Source organism: Stenella coeruleoalba (assembly GCF_951394435.1).
Source record: "Stenella coeruleoalba genome assembly, chromosome: 5".
NCBI lineage: Eukaryota > Metazoa > Chordata > Mammalia > Artiodactyla > Delphinidae > Stenella > Stenella coeruleoalba.
In genome coordinates this window covers 77,571,483-77,596,431 of record NC_137150.1, presented here as the reverse complement: position 1 = coordinate 77,596,431, position 24,949 = coordinate 77,571,483, and the positions used below count along the sequence as shown (strand labels likewise).

General features: G+C 38.6%; 1 protein-coding gene across 10 annotated transcripts in view; it reads right to left on the bottom strand.

Annotated features, from left to right (window-relative positions):
• The window catches only part of GOLGB1 (golgin B1), an 87,510-nt gene that overhangs the window by 15,057 nt on the left and 47,504 nt on the right, over positions 1 to 24,949 (bottom strand). For all 10 annotated transcript variants that reach the window (XM_079922266.1, XM_079922257.1, XM_079922259.1 and 7 more), the window contains 5 exons: positions 23,131 to 23,245; positions 20,408 to 20,481; positions 12,969 to 18,172; positions 10,187 to 12,098; positions 4,126 to 4,304 (listed from right to left, as the gene is read on the bottom strand). In XM_079922266.1, the coding sequence (XP_079778392.1) occupies positions 4,126 to 4,304; positions 10,187 to 12,098; positions 12,969 to 18,172; positions 20,408 to 20,481; positions 23,131 to 23,245 (7,484 nt within the window). The remainder of the gene's footprint in view (positions 1 to 4,125; positions 4,305 to 10,186; positions 12,099 to 12,968; positions 18,173 to 20,407; positions 20,482 to 23,130; positions 23,246 to 24,949) is intronic.

Genomic DNA, 24,949 nt, shown 5'->3' with positions numbered 1-24,949 from the left:
TAACAGAATAAGCTAGGGCAGCTATTCCCTGGCGGAAAAAAGGATGAGGTTAAAATGGAGCATCTTTCTTCTAGGGTTCAATTCCAGAAAGAAGAAACAGAAGCAATTTGTATTCCCAGAGAGCAAAAATTCAGTATTTTTACCTTCTCTGCAATCATCCTTTGATTAAAAAAATGTGCTCTTGTATTATCTGGGGAAGTTGCCAACTCCATGGAATAAGTTTAATATATTTTCACTTATAAAAAAGTCTGTAAAGATGTTGAATATGAAAATCTTTTGGACGTAATTTCACTCCATAAAATTTAAATGACCAAATTCTAAAAAGCATTTTGCTCTATAAACCTTGCTTAAGGTTTATTTTGAAATATCACGTTAGTAAAGTGCATGGCATCTAGGATCTGTGAAGGAACAAATCTCTTCTATCTACACATTAAGAGCTCTCTTAGGGATGTTACAATAATAATTTTACTATATTGATATCTGTCATCATGGTAGATAATGTAACCTGGATGGGACTCTAGATCCCACCTCATATTCTCTGTATTCACTTGCCTATGTTTGTCCTGTAGCAGCAGGTGAAACAAAGCAGGTGCTGCTTGATCAGCAGCACTTTCCAACATGGAGATTCCCCTTTTAGTATCAAACTCTGAAAGCTTTGGGTTTGATTTTACTAAGGTGGCATGTACCACCATCTTACACTAAACAGTAATAAAGTCCCAACAATGAGGCTGCAACAACAGGACCTGTTTTTATACACTGTTAAGCACTTATTCTTTACCTTTACTTTTCAGATCAAATCTGAAACAATGAATTAAAAAACCATCCAAAATATGAGTTCCTATCATAATTTTTTTCCCTCTAGTAGAACATATAGCACTGTTAGTCATCTTTAAAGGAAAAGGGCTTGGATTTCTAGATCCAGACAAGATGGAGTAGATGCAGTTTTCCTTATTCCACCCACTAAGTATAGATAAAAAAACCTTGGAAATTATATATAAAACCAAACATAAGACGACTGGAAAAGATGGAGAAGAAGGTAGAGAAGCTCAGGACTCTAGGACTTAAGGAATGACATGGTGGTGACTTCACTGGTTTTCCTTTTTGAATTCTACATATCCCAAACTGGGTGAGGGAGGATCCAACAACTTAGAACACGAATGAGTGCCAAGAAAAGTTTGCTGTCTTTTGCCAAAGGCCCAGGAAGGGGAGGACTAGCAAGACAGAAACATTAATGACAATAACCACCCAACTGCAGCAGAACGCCATGGAAAGACTACAGTATCTCCCTACCGCCATTAACAAACTCCTAGTGAACAGATTAGTGTCATTCTTGCCTGGAGGTAACTAGGTGCACCTCACCCTCCATGCTAGGTGGTGTCAGAAGAGACCAAGTGGGGACTTCCCTGGTGGGCCAGTGGTTAAGACTCTGCGCTCCCAATGCAGGGGGCCTGGGTTCGATCCCTGGTCAGGGAACTAGATCCCACATGCTGCAACTAAGAGCTCGCATGCTACAACTAAAAGATCCCGCATGCTGCAACTAAGTATCCTGCATGCTGCAACTAAAGATTCCACGTGCAGCAATAAAGATCCCTCATGCTGCAACTAAGAGCCAGTGCAGCCAAATAAATAAATATTAAAAAAAAGAAGAAGAAGAAGAAGAAGAGGCCAAGTGTGTACACTGGACTGTCCATCACTCTGGTAAAGAGGTGCCTCTCTCTAACCACCCTCACTCTCACCCTCGCTACGGTGTCATTGGAGACAACATGTGGAGACTGGACATCCACCTCCACCCATAACAGACTAAAATGTTCCCCCCTGTTCCTGCAGAGGTAGTAACAGAAGATGCCAGAGGGAAGTTTGAACTGTGGGCACTAACCAGTGGTAACAGGTGCCCCTCCTCAATCACCCTCCTGCAGTGTCAGTGGAGATTAAGTGGGGAGCCTGGACTTTCACCACTGCCCAGTAACAATGAAGTGCTGCCCTCCACACCCCTGAGTGGTATCAATGGAAGCCATGTGTGGAGCTTAGACTTCTACTCTCACCTAACAGTAATGAGGCACTGCTCCCTGCTAACTGCAGTCTCAGTGGAGTACTAAGTGGGGAGCCTGGACTTCCTCTGGCAGTATCAGGGCACTGCCTCCCACTAGGGGTTATCAATGAAGGCTGAGTAAGGAGCCCACTGGACTTCACCCTCCTCTAGCAGTAAAGTGGCAGTGTTCCCCTTCCCCTGCTGGCATGGTGTCAGTGGAAGCCTACCAAAGATTTAAGTAAGATTGAGTCTTAAAACTTATAGGACTCCAAAACATCCAGGTTACAACTGAAAATCACTCATCATACTAAAAACCAGGGAAATCACAACTTGATTGAGAAAAGAAAATCAATAGATTACAACACCCGAGATGACAGAGATGTTGGAACTATATATATGGAATTTAGAAGTATTTTAAAGTGGCCATCATAGAAATGCTTCAACAAGCAACTACTAACACACTGGAAATAAATGAAAACAGAGAAAGCCTCAGCAAGATAAAAGACCTGAATGGAAATTTTAGAATGGAAAACTACAATAGCCAAAATAAAAAGCTAACTCAATGGACTCAATAGCAGATTGGAAGTGATGAAGGAAAAAGAAAAATTATCAGTGAACTTGAAGACAGACAATAAAAGTTACTGAATTTGAATAAAGAGAAAAGTAATCAATAAATTGATTTCATCAAAATTAAAAAGACCTTCTCAATGGAAGGATGAAAAAAATAAACTGCAGACTGGAAGAAAATATTTGCAAGCCATGTATCTGACAAAAAAACCTGTGTCTGGGGACTTCTCTGGTGGTCCAGCAGTAACGAATCCACCTCCCAAAGCAGGAGGTGCGGGTTTGATCCCTGGTCAGGGAACTAAGATCCCACATGCCGTGGGGCAACTAAGCCTGCCCACCACAACCACTGAGCTCGCGCACCTCAACTAGAGAGCCCGTGTGCCGCAAACTACAGAGCCCACATGCCCTGGAGCCTGCATGCCACAACTAGAGAGAGAAAAAAAGCAAACGAAAAAAACAAAAACCCGTATCTGGAATACATAAAGAACTCTCAAAACTCAACAGTAAAAATTAACAACCCACTTAGAAAACAGACAAAACACATGATCAAATATTTCATCAAAAAGGACCTATAGATAAGCATGTAAAAAAATGTTCAACATTAGTAGCCATTATGCAAATTAAAACCACAGTGGAACAGCATTACATACCTGTAAAAAACTAAAATTTAGTTACAATATCAAATGCTGATAAGGATGTAGCATTTGATATTGAAACTGGACCACTCATATATTGCTGGTAGGAGTATAAAATGATACAGTCATTCTGGAATACAGTTTTGCAGTTTCTTAAAAAACTAAACGCCACTTATTATATGACCTAGCATTTGCACTCCTGGGCAATTACCTCAGAGAAATTAAAACTTATTGTCCACATAAAAGCCAATACACAAATGTTTATAGCAGCTTTATTTATAAGAGCTAAAAGTTAGAAACAACACATGTCCTTCAATGAGTGAATGGTTAAAGCAGTACATTCATACCATGAAATACTACTCATCAATAAAAAGAATGAAGTATTGATACACACAATGATGTTAACGGATGTCAAGGGCATTATGCATGAGTAAAGCTAATTTCAAAAGGTTGCATACTTTAAAAAATTCTCAGAATGAGACAAAATTATAGAAATGGAGAACAGATTAGTGGTTGCCAAAAGTTAGGGATATGGGGATGGGAGGGAGGGGAAAAGTGTGACTATAAACTAGTAGCACAAAGGACACATCTGTGATGATAGGGCAGCTGTATACTTTGTTGTAGTGGTGGTTACATGAGTCCACACATATTATAAAGTTGCATAGAACTATATACATACTTGAGTGAATGTCAAATTGGTGTGAAATCTGCATAAGATCTCTGAATTGTACCAATATCAATTTCCCAGTTTTGAAATTGTACTATAGTGATGGGAAACTGGATGAAGGGTACATGAAAGCTCTTTGTACTATTTTTGCAATTTCCCATAAATCTATAATTATTTCATTTAAAAAAAACTAAAAGAAAAGGGTTAAATAGCAGGGATTACCATACCTGAGCTGATGCAGCTCATGCTGCCAGGAGAGGTTTTCCTGCCTGAGCTCTTCTTGCATAATCTGAAATGTTTTTGTCTTATCTTGATACTCCTGAAGTTGAGCCTTCAGTGGACGTAACTCAGTGATTTCTTGGTTAATCTGTAAGTATTGCTGCTGCAGATTCTTCAATTCCTTCAGCTTTAACCAAAAGGAAAGTAAAAGGGTGATTCATCACATTTCACTCATTCAGCTGTAAGTCAGCAGCACCTCCCTGCTAAGTCAGTCAACATCACAACTGACTACCAGCACCTAACAGTCCACTGACATAATGGCAGCATGAATCCCTAAAATGGTGAAATACAAGCAGCCAGGCTGGTGGGAATCTCCTGATGGAGCGGCCATCAAGGCTGTAGGGCCTGACCACTACTGCAACTTCAACCCCAGCCCACTGGCCCTGAGATTCTAAGTTGACACTAGATCTACAACTCGGAGATAGGATAGACTTAAAGGACTTAACAGCTTCTTGGTGGGTGGTAACTCCCTAGAACAAGAAGTGTAAAGATAGATTGGCTTTCTATTTAGCCATATGCCCTGGCTAGGCTTCTAAACTTTCTTACATGAATATCAATCTTAGTTCTAGCTTAGCTGATGTTGATTATAAAGAAGGCATTGATGCCCAGGCCAAGTGTTAAGAGCAGTTAGAATTTGGAGTCAGCTGTCCTGCCCACATAGTGTGTGATGCTATGCATGTTCCACACACCTTCTAAGCCTTAATTTCCTTCACCTATAAAATGAATGTAATTATAGTACTCCTCATAAAGATTATGAGAATTCAACGAGAAAATTAATGCACTCCACACATAAAAGTTAGTGGTGGTGATGATGATGATGAACTTGCCTTTAATTAGCAAAACTGCCTATCTACATTCCAGATATATCTTCTAACTCTTTATCCCCAATATTCTTTAAAAGCTTGGTAGTAAGAAATAATGTCAGGACATCTGGGCAAAGAGAGAGGCCTTGAACACACATCTCTTTCACCCTCTCTGGAAACATCACTAAAGCTACAATAAAGGCATCATTTTATAAGCATAAAAAACAAGAAGAACAAGAGAGGAGTCAGCAGCAACAAAATTAATTTTAGAAGCTGAAAAGGAGATGCATAAATGGTAACTGAGTTAACAGATCTGGGAAAGGCAAGTCTTAAGCTGGCAGTAGGAAAAGCCAAGAACCAATAGAATTTACTCTGCAGACTCTTCAAAAGGCTCAGGAATTAACAGCACCAAGTACCTCTGGAAAAGATGGTGATGGGGGTAGGGAGGAGGAGGTGATAGCTGAAATAAGGAGGATTCGATGAAAACTGCTTGAGAACAACTATATCCCTAAATACCGTCCCAGTTCCACACTTTTTGTTACTCTGACAGACAACTAGAATTTTATTCTCTAGAAAAAGTTAAAAGAGTGTCTCTGGACTATGGAACACTAGGTACAGTAGAAGGTAAGGGTACTGCTCCAAAACAAGGGTGATCAAGTGAATGTGTGCTTTCTGAATGCTTGAAGCCTTTCCCCTTCTTAGCTTGAAGAGTGCTGGCACACAGGCCTTTACCATCCATAAGGGAAATTGAGAAGTCTTCTCTAGAAAATCTGACCAACCCAAGAGGAACTAAAAATATCAACATGGGGACTACCCTCAAAAATCTCAGCAAGATCACCATGCACTGAAACTCACAGCTGGTTAAGTCCCACCCACAAACATTTTAGACTCTGCCCACAAACATGAAGAATAAACCAAGGATTAACCCTCACCTGAAGAACAGCTAACATTAAGCAGGGATAAAAAGAAACTAGAAGAAAAGTAATTCAGAAGACATCAGCAGAAGAAAGAATGTCATGTACTCAAAGACTTAAGAGAATATTGGAAATTAGAAACATTATAGTAGAAATTTTAAAATTATAAAGAAAAACTTATTATGAAAAAATTTCAAAGAATAAAACTACCCCCAATCTTCTTGGAGAGATAAATTAAGAATATATATCCATGAGAAAAAAAAAATCTTTAGAAATCAGGAACATGATAGCAAAAATGAAAACTTCAATATAGGATTCATATGATGAACGTGAGAAAATCTTCCCAAAGTAAAGCAAAAACAATAAAAAAGGTAAGAAAATTATAGAGCCAATCCAGAAGGCCCTACACCTAAACAACAGGATTTCCAGGGAAAAACAGGCAATAGAGAAAAAGGATGGGGGAAAATGGTAAAATAGAATTCAAAAGAATTGCCCAAAATTGATGAGCATGACTTCTTAGATTCAAAGGACTAGACAGAATGATAAAAATAGACCCACACCAAAATACATTATCATGAAATGTCAGAACACACAAGACTAAAAGATTCCATTTACAGTTGACCCTTGAACAAGGAAGGAGTGGGGGTACCCACCCACTGTGAAGTCAAAAATCCATGTATACTATTGTTGGCCCTTCATATATGCGGTTCTTCTACTGAATATATCCGCTGTTCTGCATCCACAGAGCCAACCACCCACTGATCCTGTAGTACTGTAGTATTTACTACTGAAAAAAATCTACGTATAAGTGAACCCATGCATTTTAAAGCCATGTTGTTCAAGGTCCAGCTGTATTTCCAGAGAGAGAGAAAGAGATAAGAGATGAGGGAGAGAGGGAGAGAGACAGAGACAGAACTATCTCACAAAGGATCAAGGATCAGAATATCTTTAGACTCCTGAACCACAATGTAAGCTAAAAGGGAACAGACCAATGTCTTCACAATTTTGAAGGGAAATTATTTTCAGCCTAGAATTCTATACTCAGCCAAACTATCAATCAGGTGTAAGAGATAAGACATTTTCAATAAATTTACCTCCCCTGTATCTTTACTTAGAGAGCTGCTGAATGATTTATTCCAACAACATCATGGCACAAAACCAAGATGAGGAAAACATGGAATACAAGAAACAGGAACTCTAACACAGGAGAGAAATGGAGGGAGATATTCTTTTTTTTTTTTTTTTTTCATACGCGGGCCTCTCACTGCTGTGGCCTCTCCCGCTCCGGACGCGCAGGCTCAGCGGCCATGGCCCACAGGCCCAGCCGCTCCACGGCATGTGGGATCTTCCCGGACCGGGGCACAAACCTGTGTCCCCTGCATCGGCAGGCGGACTCTCAACCACTGTGCCACCAGGGAAGCCCTGGAGGGAGATATTCTAAGATGAAAACTGTGTCCTAGGAGTACAGGGCAACTGATTCATTTAAGAGCAAAAAAGAGATTCCAAGAGAATTTTCTTCCTGAAGACTAAATAGATAGGAATAAACATCTTGAAAAATGTGGATTAAATGGCAGTAAATCTGGCGTTAATTACATTGATAAGTACAAAGAAAACTAAGTAAGCAACAACAACAAAAACACAGTTATTCACTCCAGGAAAAACAAAGGTGTTGAGGAAACTAACAGTAACACATGTCTCAGGTCTAATAGCATTTGTAGTCATAAAAATGTAGACATTGAATATTGATTTAATCAAAATTAAAATTAAATTACATCAGGACAATGGGGAAGGGGTTGTATATTGAAAATGTACGTGTATACTGTGAAAACAGAGGGAGTGGGCTTGCCTGGTGGTGCAGTGGTTAAGAGTCTGCCTGCCGATGCAGGGGACACGGGTTCATGCCCCGGTCCGGGAAGATCCCACATGCTGCGGAGCGGTTAGGCCCGTGAGCCAAGGCCGCTGAGCCTGCGCGTCCAGAGCCTGTGCTCCGCAATGGGAGAGGCCACAACAGTGAGAGGCCCGCGTACCGCAAAAAAAAAAAAAAAAGAGGGAGTAAAGAGAACTAAACCCTGTTAGCATATAAGAAAGTCAACAGCTAATGCAAAGAATGAAAAGCCAAGATGCACTATAAACATGATATTTAGCTACTGAGGAAACACCAAAATAACAAATTAAAAGGGTTGAAAGCAGATTGCCTCAGAAGAAGGAGAAACAGGGTTGGGAATGCTACTGTTTGTTTTTCTTATCAAACATTGTAGAATTTAGTGACTCATCAAATATATGTGTATAGCTTTATCTTTTAACCCAAAACTAAAATAAAAACATATTTTTGTTTTGTTTTAAAGCAAACATATATTCTTTATGCAATCCACTCACTCCTCTAGTCCAGATACTCTAAATGTTACCTTTGGAATAGAGCAGATCATCAGAAAGCTGTGTGTCTGGAACTGCATTTTAGCCACTTGCAGAGGTAACTTCAGTGAATTACTCAAAATTCTTTTGCTATGCACTTACATCAAGGGACAGCTAAATAAAAATCCTATAAAACAATTATTATATTTACTGTAGAGAAGTAAAGAATGTTTCATAACTTCATAGTGACCTCCCTATGGAAACACAGAAGAAATTTCTTACAGGCCTCAATACTTAAAGAATAACTATTCTTATCTGTTCCAAGTAGTTTTACTTTCTTCCTTTTCCCTAAAATATGGACACTGCAATTCATACACGAGGTTTTAAAATTCCGTACTTCTGATGGCTGCCAGACCTCAGAGCAAAATTAGTGGTCCATCTTTCTAATAGGATATTGTGATAGCCCTTTGGGATAAGTTTACTCCTAAACTAAACTTACTTCTGGTTTAATCTTTTTCTCTCAGATCCTAATTTTCTTTTCCTTCCCAGTTCCTCACCTTATATTACCTTGAAAAACTGTTCATATCTTTATATGCTACCTCAAATCATTTTCAGACTGAAATAAGTATAGACAAACAAAAAGGCACCTCTAGAGATTTGCTCTACAGCCTTTAGGTAGGGAAAATCCTAAGGAAGTTTGAACACATATGAAAACTCCAGAATGTTTTCAGAGTTGTTTGTCATGCCCTAGTAGAATCCTAGAATCCCCTGGGTTAACTCCTTGCCACTTAGACCCTTGGACTTCATTTGCGAAACTTCCCTTTGACTAATTACATAAAGAAAACCAAAGTCACCTAAGCTCCGTTCAGACCTAGCTCATCTCTTGGGTGGTCCTGAGGGAAAGGAAGCATGGTGTAGGCAGAGGTGACAAACCGCTGGCCTAGGCTAAATGTTTAAACTCATAGTGATTGAAATAAGTTATTGTACATGCAGCCAGTGGCTAAGAGACTAGAAACTTCAATGCTCATGAGACAGACTGAGAACAAGATATGTGGAAAAGAAGATTTGATGGACAATTAACAATACATTCAGTAAGTATGCAGAAGGGCCTCAGCGGCTGTAGCAGAGCCTGTATGCAATATCATTGAGTCAGACTGTCAGGCCTTCATGTGATTTATAACCCTGCCTAGGCTTTATGACTTGTTCATGGCAGATATAAAAGCCTCAGTCTCAAAAGTTCCTATAATTTCCCTACACGACAATTTCACAAAATAGAGAAAAGTGTTTTCAGTAACACATATAGAGAATATACATCAATTTTTGATTATCTACCATATGATTAAATACCCTTCTGCTAAAAACCATGGGAAATATGAACAAGTATAAGACATGACACATTTACCAAGAGTTTACAATTTAATTGTGGAAATAAAAAATAAGGGTATAGAAATTAAACACACACACACATACACACACACCCATATATATCAAGGCAATATGGGACAAAGGAAAAGAGAAGCACTAGGGAAGTACAGACAGAAGGTAATAGACAATCAAGCGATCTGGAAATGTAGCCAGAGGATTTGAGCTCTGGGGCAACCTTTAAAGAGTAGGAAATATGTGCCCAAAAAAGGAAAATGGAGAGGACATTTTGGTTCAGAGGACAATAACGTGGGTAAGTAGATCAGTTTGTGGGTGAGTAAATCAGTTTGGCTGAAATGAAGAGGATGAGTAGAGAAGCAGTAAAAGAGGATGCTGGAAAGAGAGGCAAAAACAAACTATAGGGTATTAAACCCAGCCTAAGAGGTTTGAATCGTCCTAGAATGCCCAGATAATATGAATAAATTTTTTTTATCATTTTCTATAAAAATGAAAATCAATTTAAAGAAAGTTTCAAAAACTCTCAAAAGAAGATTGGAAAGAGAAATCTAGATACTCACTAGTCGGTCTCGGTCATTTTGAAGTGATGACATAGCTTTTTTTAAACTCTGTACTTCATCTGGGCTGGTTGAAGGTGGGGCTGCAGACCTCTGCTTCCCTTCCTCTGACTTGCGGAATTTGTCCAGTTCACTCAACAGGCGATCTCTCTCATTCTGTAGACTGGCCATAGCCTTGGAAAAGGACTGCACTTGGTTGTAAGAGTCTTCTAGTTGTGAGGACAAGTGAAGCAGTTGGTCATCTTTGGATAGAAGCTGTTGGTTAAGTTTCTCAAGGTGGGGCAAGCTGTTATCCTCAGTGGAGTTAACTGGAAACGCAGCTTTAGAAACAAGAACATCTCTCTCTTTGCTTAAGAGGCCTTGCTCTTCTCTCAGCTGTGCCAACTCCTTCAGACTGGCCTCATATTTCTTTTTCAGTTCCTCAACTTCCTCATTGGCATGATCTCTACTATCTTGTAGGGAACTCATTGACCTTCCAAAAGACTGGATTTGTGCTGTGAGACCTTTATTTTCTTCGGTGACCATGAGTAACTTCTGTTCCATCTCTACCAGATCTCTTGCTAGCTCCGCCACCCTCTCTTCTGCTGTTTCAGTTTCATTTCGCATTATCCCTGCATCATGATGAAGATGCTTTAATTCTTTCTTCAGTTTATCTTCAATTTCACCTACCTTTTTGGCAGCTTCCTTCTGAACACGAACCAATTCCTCTTCCAGTTCTGTAATTCTCTTCTGAGACAAAGAAAGGGTAGTATTTAACTTCTCTACCTCTCCTTCTTTTGCTTTTAATTGGGCCTGGAATATTCCTAAAGTACCTTCTTCTTGCAAGGCTGTCAATTGTTTCTTTAGTTGGGATAGAGATACTTTTAAGTTCTCAATCTCTTTAGATAAACCTCGTTTCTCCTCCTGTAGGGCAAGAGAGAACCTCTGCAGCTCCTCCTTTGCTTCCTCAGACTCCTTGAGCTTTTCTTCTAATTTAGCATACTCACTTTTCACCTCCTTAGTCTGCTGAAGTTGAGCTTCAAGGAGCTGCTTTTGCTGACAGTCCTTCCTTGATATCACTTGGTTCAGGTCTTCTCTATATTGGATCAGTTCTGCATTGAGCTTGGCATTCTCAGAATTGAGATCATCCATATGACTTCTCAAGCATCGAATTTCTTCCTTCAGCTTATTATTCTCAGTAGCAGCATCCTGGATGAGTTGGTCTTTTTCCAAGATCACAGAGAGATGTCGCTCTTCCAGCTGTTGGTAGTCACCTACTATACGGTCTCGGTCATCCTGGAGAGAAGACATGGATTTAACAAAGGAATTCAACTGAGCCTTCTGTTGCATGTTCTCCTTTTTCATGTTTTTCAGTGTTTCCATAAGCTGATTGGTTTTGTCAACAGCTTTTTTGTTCTCTTCTTCTAAAACAGTATTCTCCTCTTCCTCCTGGGACAGCAGATTTTCCAATTCTTTAATTTCTTTGTCATGCTGCTGATGCAGTTCAGCAACTACTTGGACTGCCTGTTCCTTGGCAGAAAGCAGGCTTATAATCTTCTGCTCTTTCATGTTTATTTCTTCATGCAGCCTACTGGTCAGTTGTCTGGAGGCCTGAAGATCTGTCTCTAGCTGTTCATAACTGAACTTACAATTTTGGATATCAGCCTCTTGCTGCTTTATGATCCCTTCCAAATTTTCTTTATTTTCCTTATATTTTTCTAAAGAGTTATTTAAATCAGTTGACTGGTCTCTGAGAATCTTCATTTCTGATTCCAACTTAGCTAATTCATCCTGAGAACTACGGTATAGATGTTGAGTCTCTTCTAGCTGGGAAAAAAGTTCTTTGTTTTCTCCCTGTAGAGTATCACAGATCTTCTGCTGAAGCTGGACTTCTGTCTGAGCTTTGGACTCCCAAATCTGCTTGTCATGTTCAAGCCTAGAAAAAGAGAGAAGGTCATTAATTACAGATTTCAAGGGAAAAGTACTTGATGCCTAAGGAACACATACTAAAACATGTACTCAGATCTACAAGTGAATAAATATTCATAATTGAAGGTGTTCATCTTTTTAATAAAGAGGTATTAGCTCTACTGAATGTTCTGTATTAAAGGTATATTGCACCTAAGAATTCGTATAAAAATAAACTCCAAAGTATGTTGCTAATTTAGTGACATGACCTTGGACACTCTAAAAAGTGCCCCCAATTTTGTTCTTTGCTCTAGACAAGCTGTTGTCTGGCCCCTTAACGGAATAATCTTGGTATGAGAGGCAATGAGGAGACCTGTCTCAGAGCAGAAGGATCCTACTAAAAATGAGAGTACAAAGTGTGGGGGACACTGTTATTTCCTGAGCTTGAAAAGTGATAATAAAATTGGAGTTTGAAGAAAGTAACTCTAGCAGGCATATGCAGTATGAATTTATGTGGAATATGAGGAAGAGAAAAGAGGAGATCGTTTCAGAGGCTAAGGCAGTAATTTGAGAGTACAATAATATGTACTATGGTAAAAATGCAGACAAGGATAATGGAAATGAGAAGAAAGGAAGAAATCTAAGAGATCTCTCAATAGAAAGATGGGTAGAGAAGCAGATGTAAATTTTTCATGTTAATACAAGTTGTAGCAGAAAGTCATTTGTAAGTCATTTGCAAGAGAGCGAGAGAGACAGAAGTGAGAGGGAATACATCTTCAGGGAGAATTTAAACCAAAATCAGTCCCATAATATTAAAGGGAATAGAAATAGTTTAAATAGAGACTTCCTTTGCCTTCAATTACCTTTGGAAGAGCAAAAAAAGTCATCATTCATTTACCTGGAAATGTTGATCTTCAATTCCTCCATGTGAATGGACATCTGCCTAAGCTGATCCTTTAGAACACTGAAATTCTCTTCTTTAAGTCTAATTTCTTCTTCTTTGGTTTGAATAGCAACACTGAACTTCCTCTCCCATTTCTTGGCTTCATCTATCACCCTGTCCCGATCATCCTGGAGGGAAGACATGCTCTTAGTGAAAGCTGCAAGCTGGGCCACAGTACTATCCAAGTTTTCCTGAAGTTGCTTAACTTCCTTGTCTTTCTTGTTCAAAGTAACCTGAATCTCTCCAAATGTCTCTTCTAAGTGGACTTTTTCTCTATGCAAAGCATCCAGTTTCTCTTGCATATTCTTCTTCTCTTTCAGGTGTTTCTCCTCTACCTGCTCCAGTCTTCGCTCAAGATCTTCATCCTTTTGTTTCATTTGGCTTTTAACTGATTCTTTATTTGACTGAAGCTCCTTTTTCAACTTGAAATTGTCTGCTAGGACCCTTGCTGCTTCACTTTGAGTGTCATCTAGCAGTACTTTGAAGCTAGCTAATTCTGTTTCTGCCTTCTTGCGATGTTCATTGGCTTGAGCCAGATTTTCTTTGGTTATTTCCAAATCTTTTTGGGACTCAGTCTGAACAAATTCTAAGGCCTTAACAGTTCTCTCCAGAGCACTGATTTTCTCTTGGTACCTAATGCAATCCTTCTGCAGCTGCTTTACTTCTTGCTGTTTTTCTTTTAACAGCTCCTGAAGTTCCTTTGCATGACTTTTATTGCCAGGCCCTTTCTGAGCACCTTGTATTTTCTCCATATATTCCTTTCGTATTTCTGATTCCACCTTAGTTTTCTCCTTGACTAACTGCTGCTTTTCTTCTTCCAATTCACTCACACACTTTTTAAGGTTCTGCATTTCAGATTCTAGTAGTTCATTTTTGATTTGGGCATCTGTAACATCCTGATAATAATTCCCAATGCTTCCATTAAGTTCTGCTAATTGATTCATAAGCCTCTCTTCCAAATCATCTTTCTCTTCCTCTGCTGTCTCCTTTAGCTTGGTAACTCTGGCAAGTTCTTCTTGGATTTGCTGATTTAATGAGTTTATTTTGGTTACTTCTTCCTGAAGCATTCTTAGTTCAGCATCCTTAGCTGATATTTGACTCAATAAAGCAGCTCTCTCATTTTCTAAAGTCTGGCTAAATTCCTTGTCTTTCTGCTTGTCCTCCTCTAATTCAGTGATTCTTTCTTTGAGCTGATCCATCTGCTGTAGGTAATTATTAATTTCATCATGTAAGCTGACATTCTCACTTATATCAGGCTTGGCACTGTTCTCTGAATGAATGGATTCTGAATTTTCAGACCTTGGGTTCATACTTGGAGAGCTTTGCTCATGGGCCTCACCTGGAGCAGACTGGGTTGCCTCTTCAGTGACAACCATTTGGTTATCATGTTTCTCAGTGGCCTCCAGGCTAGCTTGTTTGGATACATTACCTTCTATCTGATGCTTTAAATCCTGAACCTCTTCACTTAAAGAGTCCTTCTCCATCATTAAAGCCTCAAACTCCTTAGAAAGGGTTTTATACTCTGTTTGGACCCTTTCTAGTTCCTCCTTCATGTCAGAATTGGAAGAAAGAAGTGCTTCCATACTATCTTTAGATGTACCTCCTGCAGGGTGTACCTCTGCTCTAAGCCTCTCATTCTCTTCTTCCAACTCTAGGATTTTCTGCTGTTTAGATTTAGCAAACTTTCTCATCTTTTCTTTCATCTCCTCCATTTCCTGTTTAGCTTCCTGCAACTGCTTTTCTGTTTCTTTCTTGTTTCCTTCTGTGCTTCTTAACTTGCCGTATAGTTCTTGCTTCTCTTGCCTCACAGTTTCTACCACATGCTGAATCCTTTCCGCCTCATTACTAACATTCTCATAGGACTGCAGAAGAATTTCATATTCCTTTTGTAACTCTTTGTGTTTCTCTTGCCACTCTGTTATTTCTGCAATCTTAGAACATTTCAAAGATTCAATTTCTTTCACTAAGTTTTCCTTGTCTTCAGTAAGACCCTCCAGAGCTAATTTCAGACTTTCACAAGAACCATTGAGACTTTGATTTTCCATTAAAGATATGTCCATTTCTGCAATGAGTTTGTCTCTTTCTTCCTGAAAAAGAGCTAACTTGCCTAAGAATATATCTTTCTCTTTATTTTGAGCAGAAACTTGGTTTTCCACATCTGCCAGAGACTGGGTGAGATGTTCAATGTTATCTCTGGCCAAAGACAACTCCTCTTGGAGACGTTTGTTTTCTTTTAGTACTTCTTTTCGGGAAATAAGGGCAGCTTGCAGTTTCCTCTGTATTTGTTGCTTTGCTTTACTTTCTTCTCCAGTCTCTTCTGGTTTCTGCTTCATTTCACAAAGCTCCACCTGTAACTGCTTTATCTTCTCATCATGTTCTTTGGCTTGCATTTCCAGTTCTGTATGCAGAGCCTTCACTAAATCCTCTTGTTCTGTTATCTCTGTCTGTACTTTAGTAAGGGCTGTTTCCTTCTCACTAAGCTGTCCAGAAAGGTATCTAACTTCTTCTTCTTTTTTGCTTATGAGTTTTTGCAGTTCATCTAGTTCAGGCTGTAATTCTCTTAAATGTTCTAATCCAGTGATTTCTAGTTGACTGCTTTCCAGTTGTTGCCTCAGGCTTTCTGTGTGGGCTTCAGCTTCATGGGACGCTGCCTTCAGACTCTGGATTTCTAAATTCTGTTTATTTATCTGCTCTTGTAACTGAAATACCTCTTTTGATTTTTTAGTCAGCTCACTTATTGTAGAGCTAACCTTCAACTCTAACTCTTCTTTCTCAGTCTCTATTTCTTTCAGCTGTGTCTTAATCTGGGCAATAGCAGTATTGCCCTGCAGACCATTTGTATCTCCAGGATGAGAAGGCCAGTCTGGGTACAAGTCAGACTCTGAAGCAGGTTGAGCAGGTTGCTGCTCTGTGGCTTTGAATAAAGGTTCTTCTAAACCTTGAGTGGGAGAACCTGGAACCTGCTGGCCACTGCCTGGGAGTTTTCTGTCCGAAGATTCCTTTACTTGAATCTGTAGTTGCCTTAGTTGGTCCCCAATGTTCTCATTTTCCTTGCTTTGCTCATCAAACTGTTCTTGCAAGCGATTATAGTCATCTTTCTGTTGCTTGAGCTCCTCCCGAAGATGTCTTTCTTTCTCCTGTGCCTTTTTTAGAATCACCTTGCGAGAGGTTAATACTTCCTGTAGCTTCTTTTGAAGTTGCTCCTTTTCTTTTTCAAGGTCCACTATTTTTTCTTCCAGTTCTGGTTTCCAGTGTTCTCCACTACCTGCACCAAGTGGACTGATGGCTGCTGCTACTTTTACAGGTGCTGCTGACTCTCCATCACCTGCATCCTTGTTACCTGTGGTTAACTTTTGGATAACTGTTTGGTTTTCAATGATTTCTGCTTGGAGCAGATCTATTTGGTTTGTCTTCTCTTGCAAATTCTGATTCATCTGTTTGACCACAGCCTGTAACTGTTCTTCAGCTGCTGCCTTTTCTTCCAAATCCTTCCTTATCTGCTCTAGTTCCACTTCCTTCTCAGATATTACCTGTTTTAAAGATATTACCATTTCTATTTCTCGGCACTTAGAAGTCATACATTTTTCTGAGTCTTTTTTGCTTTCTTTATCTTCCTCCATTTCCCTCCTCTCACTCTCACTGAGTGGGGTGTCTTTCCTGGGTTCATCTTTCACTTTGGCCAATTCCTCTTCTAATCTACTGACTCTCTGTAGAAGTTCCTTTCTGTTAATAAGAGCAGCCTGGAGCTTTCTTTTTCTCTGCTCACTTTCTTTCTTTACAAGGTCTAATTCATACTGAAGTTCTTCTTTACTTATTAGCCCTACTGGGTTCAGCTCATCATAATTCTGTTTAATGCCAGAAACAGTTTCTTTATCTTCTTCCCCCTGCTCTTTTTTGGCCTCTTCAGCTCTGGATAATAAATTCAGCTGTTCTTTAAGAGTCTTAATTTCAACCCCAAGAGAAAACTTCTCTTCATTAAGCTGAACCATTTTCTCCATCATACTAAAGCTGATTTCTGTCACTTGCTGATCCTTCTCCTTGATGGTTTGTTGGAGGATTTCCACATCTTTCTTTTTCTCTAGTAAGAGTTGGTCCATTTTTGCTATTTCAAGTTCCTTCTGTGAAAGAGCCTGTAAAAGTTCTTCCACCTTATTTGAGATATCCCGCTCACGGTCTGCCCCCTCGAGCACTTCACTTTCCTTCTTCTGCAGCTGGCTCTGCAGGCTTTTGATCACTGTACTCTGCTCGGAAAACTGAACCTGCACATCATCAAGTTCGTTCTGTAAAACTTCAATCTTTACATCTTTAGTTTTGGCTTCTATGCTGAGACTGTGGATCTGTTCAGTGAGCAAGTTGTGATGAGCAGTCTGGCTTTCATAGTCAAGTCTTTTTTGCCTTTCTGCTTCTGCAAGGTTCACTTCCAGTTGCTGTACCTGAGCCCTCAGTTCCGTTACCACACTAAGTTCCTTCACCTGAGAAAGAAGTTGGTCTCTTTCTTCAGACAAAGCAGTGAATGCACTATTGGTGTTTTCAGCATTTTTCTTAAACTCTTCAATCAGCTGGGTTAGGCTGCCTATTTCCTTAGCTTTCTCATCTAAATTTTTCTCATAGATCTCTTCTGCTTTATGAAGGTTTAGCTCAAGCTCCAAAATTTGACCTTTTAGCCTTTCCAATTCATCCTGGTGATACTGACAAATACCTGATACCACAGAAGGGGATTTATCATCATCATCCTGCTTTGCTGATTTTAATTCCATTCCAGTGTCACTTAAAGATATTTCCTCAGATGTTCTGTGTTGGTATTTAGTGTTCATCTGTTCTTCTTTCTCAGTTGTTGGAAGACCGCTCTCTTCATTTGGCATGGGGGGAAAATGTTGCCCTGTATCTTCAAGCAATACTGTCATTTTAACTGGAGGTATTCCTTCACTCTCTGTCTGTTTCATTTCTTTTTGGTCAGGGACCTCAGGGTCACCGTCTGCCCTTTTGCCTTGAAGCTGCAACTTAAGGAATGCAATCTCCTCTTGGGCTTCTTTCATTTCCAACAATAAAGTGGATAGTTCTTTATGCTTCTGAGAAAATGTGTTCTCCAGGACATCTTGTCCACTTTCCTCAGCAGAAGAGCTGCTCTTGTTGAGCCTGGCAATATCAACCATGCTCATCTGTTTTTAAAAAAAGAAAGAAAAAGCCTCAATCAAATGTTTTATAGAAAAGAGCCTAAGTAGGGACTTCCCTGGTGGTCCAGTGGTTAAGACTCCGCACTCCCAATGCAGGGGGCCCAGGTTCAATCCCTGGTCAGGGAACTAAGATCCCACATACCACAACTAAGCCCTCATGCCACAACTACTGAGCCTGTGCACTCTAGAGCCTGTGCACCGCAACTAGAGAAGCCTGCGTGCTGCAACGAAGACCCAGTGCAGCCAAAATAAATAAATCTCCAATATAAATAAATAATAAATAAATAAATTTATTCGAAAGAAAGAAAGGGAGGGAGGGAGGGAGGGAGGAAGGAAGGAAGGAAGGGAGGGAGGGAGGGAGGGAGGGAGGGAGGGAGAAAGGAGCCTAAGTAAAAACTGGTATTTTGTGCATTTTCCAAAACCTAAAACTTTTCTGTCCAAACCTTCCTAACATAACACTGCTAAATACTTTTAACATCAGTTTTCCCAACTTGGACCTCTGAGGGCATCCTGTCAATGCTGCACTGAGGTCATGTCATATTCATAACACTTAAGGAAACCTGAGACTCATTTTCTAAATATTCCTCACTTGGGAAACTTTTCCTTCAGATTAAAACTACTTATTTCTCCTAAGAACTGCTTAAAAATAAAAAGGGAAGCAGGAAATGAATTAAATTTTTGTTTCATCCCATGCCAAGGAGGAAGTTAGGGATTCCTTTTCCTAAACTATCTATTGAAATGGGAAGTATTAGATAAGACAGCCATTAACAGACAAATATCAAACAAGTTGATTGAGATAAATTGCCAGGATAAAATAATCAAAAAGGAGTTCTGTTGGGGATTGGGAAGACATTATGGACCTGTTTTACAAAATATTAACCAAGTTACTATTACAAGGATTACTGTGTTAGACTGCTCAATCCACATAAATTATTCTATAATTGTTTTCTTGGGAAACAAAACCAGTGAATCTCATGGCAAATTTAGTATTTTATTAAATGAGTTTGGGGACATGGGTCCAATCCCTGGTCTGGGAAGATCCCATATGCCACAGAAAAACTAAGCCCATGAGCCACAACTACTGAGCCTGCGCTCCAGAGCCCGCGAGCCACAACTACTGAGCCCACGTGCTGCAACTACTGAAGCTTGTGCGCCTAGAACCCGTCCTCCACAATAAGAGAAGCCACCGCAATGAGAAGCCCATGTACCGCAACGAAGAGTAGCCCCCACTCGCCACAACTAGAGAAAGCCCACGTGCAGCAACGAAGATGCAACACAGCCAAAAATAAATAAATAAATAATTTTTTTAAAAAAAGGAAGTTACATTATTCCCCAAAGCCATTTATGAGTCTATCACTGACTTGTTGATTGGAAGGACAATTAAACACAGTACAGCTAACAGTAATCTTAAATCAGCAGAATATTGAGCAACCATACATTTCTTACAGTAATTTTTAGGTTATAAAAAGCACCATTCTCTGACAATACCCTTTTTAATATAATCCTAAGTGAAACTGTGCCAACTGGGGAAGGGGATTTGGGGAGAGACTAGAGACTTTATCTAATCTCTTCACTGAGAAACTTATCTGAGATGGGCAAAGAAGCTGAAATAAATGATAACCTAGCATGAAAAATGGGTTATCAAATCCCAAGCAAGTGCTACTGTACTTGCGTTGGTTCTGAACAAACAAAAAAATTCCAAATATTTAGAAACAAGTGAGAGTAAAAGATAAATAATAAACATTACAACTCTTAAACCTCACTTTCCAGGTAATGTAATTCTCTATCAACATTAGAAAATTGCAGAAAAGCTTAGGTTTGAAATTACCTCCCTTTGATTGAGCTCATATTCTGATTATTTTAAGAATGCATCGGTCTTCCCTGGTGGCACAGTGGTTAAGAGTCCGCCTGCCAATGCAGGAGGCATGGGTTCGAGCCCTGGTCTGGGAAGATTCCACATGCCACGAAGCAACTAAGCCGATGCACCACAGCTACTGAGCCTGCGCCCTAGAGCCCGCGAGCCACAACTACTATGCCTGGGCACCTAGAGCCTGTGCTCCACAACAAAACAAGCCACCCCAATGAGAAGCCCGCACACCACAACGAAGAGTAGCCCTCACTCACCGCAACTAGAGAAAGTCCACGCACAGCTACGAAGACACAACACAGCCAAAATAAATAAAATAAATCATTAAAAAAAAAAAAGAATGCATCACTTACCTCACTGACTTCTCTATCTGCCTCTCCAGTTCTCTTCTGAGCCTCTAGGAGAGTAATCTGAGAGGACAGTTTTTCTGAAAGTCACAAAATAAATATCCTTAGAAGATAAATGTAGAGTGTTTGAAAAAAACAGAGGTATGATTGTGTATGTGGCTATTTGAGATGCATGAAATAACCAAGAGGAAAGAACAGATACAATAGTTTGGGGGAGATAAAACGTTTATTTTATTAAAGAAGTTGCAAAAGAAGATGAGAAGATGAGATATAAGATAGAATGGTACTAGGTGTTAATTATTAACCTGAGTGAAGTATAATAAATAGTGGAAGGCTTTAAAGGGAATAAAAATGCCAGAGCATATGACAAAAAGCAGCTATTTCTGTGGCATAATTTGGGACTTCTAGGGCAATAAATTTAACTTAATTTATCTATAACCCTCTGTATCCATCTTATAATGTATTAATATAGCACTTATAATGTCTTCAACATTCTTTCACATATTTTCATAAGGACATCAAATTTTAGCACTAGAAGGGAGCTATCCAATCTCCTCAATGACCATATGAGGAAACAAAGAAATGCCATGACCTACAGCTAGTTCATAGAGCTGGGATCAGAATTCAGTCTTCTGAGTTCCACCCCATGTTTACAAAGTGTGTATTTAAAAACAGTAGTAGTACCTTGGAGGATAAAAATATTGAGTATTAATAAGCCCCCAAGAAGTTTATACTCTTTCTGAGAAGTTAAGACAAATATATTAAAGAAACAAACAAAAGAAGCATATTTTTTACACTACATCCAAATGTCTTAACGTGACCTACATGATTTGACCCCACTTATTCTACAAACTCCTCTGCTTGTACTACCCCTTTTTTGCTCACTCTAATCCCAAGAACACTGGCCTTCTTTCTGTCTGCAAACATATCAAATTTATTCATACTTCAGGGTGTTTGCACTGCTCTTCTCTGCTTGGGATTCGATTTGCTCAGCCTCTTTTTGCATGGCTGTCCCCTTTTCATCATTCAGGTATCAAGTGCTCAGAGAGGCCCACCCTAACCACTCTGACGCTACTTTCTTCTTCCCCCAGGCACATGTGCAGCAGCCTGTTCTATTTTTATCCTAATACTTATCACTCCCTGAAATTTTCTTATGTATATACATGTTTATAGCCTGTCTTGTCCTCTAATATGTTCAGAGCAATATGCTTAGCAACTAAATTAGTGCCTGGTACATAGGAAAGGCACCATAGATATTTGCTGAATGAATGAATGAACATTTATGACACGAATTCAAGACTGTATATAATATGTTCAGACATTTCACAAGATTATTTGAGGAAGGAGCACAGTGGCAGAAATGGAAGCACAAAAAGTGAGTTTAATAGAACATGACTCATAAAGCAAAGGTAACCTATGAGACCAGACCCAAAAACTAATACAGAAAACAAGTCCAGTGACCCCTGCAGGAAAGAACAAAGAGAATGGAACTCACAGAACCTCTAAATCACAGTGAGCTACACGAAAGTGATAGGGACTGCTTGCAAAACTACAAAATAAGCATCACGGATAAGATCTCAAAGAAGTATTTTCAGTGGGTTGAATAATGAACTGAATTTGTGGCGTTCTTTCTTTATCAGCAATGGTGGGACTAGTCTAATAAAGGTATACGATCCCTAGTTTATAGCTAAGTGGAACTGTAAGATGGTTAAGTTGGAAATATTGGCTATAGACTTTAGGAAATGGTACAAACTTTATTTGGTATTCATTCTCACTCTTAAAGATAAAGCATGGTAGTCAGTTACTCCAGGATAAAATAGATAAGTAAAACGTTATTAACTAGAAGTTATTAAAACCATAAGGTCCTTATGAAGCAGGTGACAAATGGAAGGAGGTATTATCTTCATTCTTACTAACTCTTCACACACAGTCCAATAGAATAAAGTGCTAAATTTAGTTCAATCAAACAAAACTTTATTCAGCAGCCACTCATTTGCCAGGTACTATTCTAGTTCCTGGTAAAGCAAAAGACGAAAAAAAAAAGGGCCCCTGCCTTTGAAGAGCTTATACTTTATCTCTAAAGAGCTTATAATATAAAACATAAAATTATAAATAGATGATCTTAATACAATGCTAAAAGAATGCAATTTGGAAGCACAAAAGTGCATTTAACCCAACTTTGGGAAATTAGGATCGACTTCCTGAAAAAGATAATGGCCTAGGTGAGGCCTGAAACATGAGTAAGAATTAGCCAAGCTAAAGAAAAGGGATAAGGTTCTAAGCAGTATATACTATGAGCAAAAGCCAAAATGGTTTCTACCTCTGAACCTTTATTTATACTGATCTCTATTATCTCACCCCACAAATTTATTACTGGGAAAGTCTTTTCTCTCTTTATTTTGGCTATTTAAAAATTCATTGTCTTATTAAGGTCCTATTCAAGCCATACTTCTGAGAAGATTCCTTGGCCACTCCAAAATGAATATAATACAGATCTCCTGCAGCATCTATAGCCCATACTGTAAAATGTTATACTTATGTAAACACTGGTATTGTGCTTAAATTGTTTAATGTGTATTAATCCTAACTTCACTAATTACCAGCCATGCTGTCTAAGATCTTTATTATCATAGAATCAGAGAATCTACATGTTATACATATATAGTGATAAAAGTAGAGGCACTTGTGGGTTAAGAAGTCAGAGAATTATGGTTTTCATTTATACGTACCATTCTCAGCTTTCAGCTCCTCCAGCTCTACAGAATTAAAGAGCAAGGCTCCCTTTTCATTCTCTAGTTCTACCACTCTCTTCTGCAAAAAGGCAATACTCTCCTCAGTGACTGCCTAAATTGTAGAAAGACAACAAATTAATGATTCTCCAGTACAAAACTCTCATACTAATGTCCAGACAGCCTCCGGCATTTTTGTCTTCTAAAAGTTCTCCAGCCATGAAAATACTTTTAAAATAGCATCTACTTATCTGCCTAGGTAACCTTTAAAGTAATACTTTTCATCTGAAGACAGAAAGAGAAAATCTTTCACACAAATTTGCAATTCATTGGCTTTTGAATTTAAGACTGAAGTCTGGATTACAAAGAGAGAAATTCCAAGTCTACTGCACATGAAGGAAAATTTTCAGAATCCAAAAAACTAAAAGTGCATTATGAGTTCTGGAAAAACTTCAAGTAATCTAATATATGTGTAATTGGAGTCTCCAAAGGAAGGGAGAGGGTCAAAAAATATATTTGACTAATTAACAGCAGAAAATTTTCCAAATTGATGAAAACTATAAACATAGAGATTCAAAGTCCAAGCAAAAGAAACATGAAGAAAACTATGCAAAGGCACATCATAACCCAAGTGCTCAAAACCAGTGATAAAATCCTAAAAGCAACCAGGAAAAAAAAAAAAAGACAAGGATGACAGATTTCTTGTCAAAAACAAAATGCAAGAAAAAAGATAGTAGAGTAATAGCCTTAAAGTACTGAAAGAGAAAAAAAAAACCTATCGATGTAGCTTCTCTAGTCAGCTTTTAACAATATCTTTTAAAAACAATGGAGAGATAAAAATGTCTTCGAACATACAAGAGCTATAAGAACCCATCACCAGCAAACTTGCGTGCTCATGACAGTACACCCACATTAAAAGAAGTCCTTTAGGCAGAAGGAAAACAAAACCAGATGGAATATGAAACCACACCAGAGTTTGGCAAAATTTAGAGCCTTCCACCTGTTTTTGTAAATAAAGTTTTATTTATGGCCTAAAAGCCTAAAATATTTACCATTTGACCCTTTATGGAAAAAGACAGCCAACTCTTGATCTATCCTAAAGAAAAGTACCAGAAATGGTAACTGCAATGGTAGTTAAGATTTATTTTCTTATTATTTGAATCTTCTAAAAGATAAATGACTAAACAAAAATAAAAATTTTTGTTTATAACATGTTATATTTTTGTACTTTTTGTTTATAATATATGCATAAGTAAAATAATAATAATATAAATCCCAAGAGTGAAGAAATAGAAGTATATAATTGTAAGGCTTTTATTCTATACTTGAAGAAGCACAATATTATATGTAGGTAACTGTGATAAAAATGCAGACTATAATCCCTAATGCAGTCACTACCATAAAATAAAGAATTATAGCTAATACGCTGAAGAGGGAGAAAAACAGAGTCATAAAAAATACTCAACCAATTTTTTAAAAGGAAGGAAAAGTAAAAAAGTAAAAGACAACAGTTGGAAAAATGGAAAACAAATAACAAGGTGAGAGACTTAAAACTATATCAACGACAACATTAATGGAAATGGTCTGAACACTCCAAGTAAAAGGCAGAGATTGACATACTGGATAAGAAGTAGGCTCAAACTCTATGCTGCATATAAGCTTTAAATATAAAGACAAAAATAAGTTAAAGAGTGAAAAAAGATACACCATGCTAAAACTACTCAAAAGAAAAGTGGAATAGCTATATTAATATCAGAAAGAACTACATCTCACAGCAAAGAATGTCACCAGGGATAAGGAAGGTCATTTCATAATATCA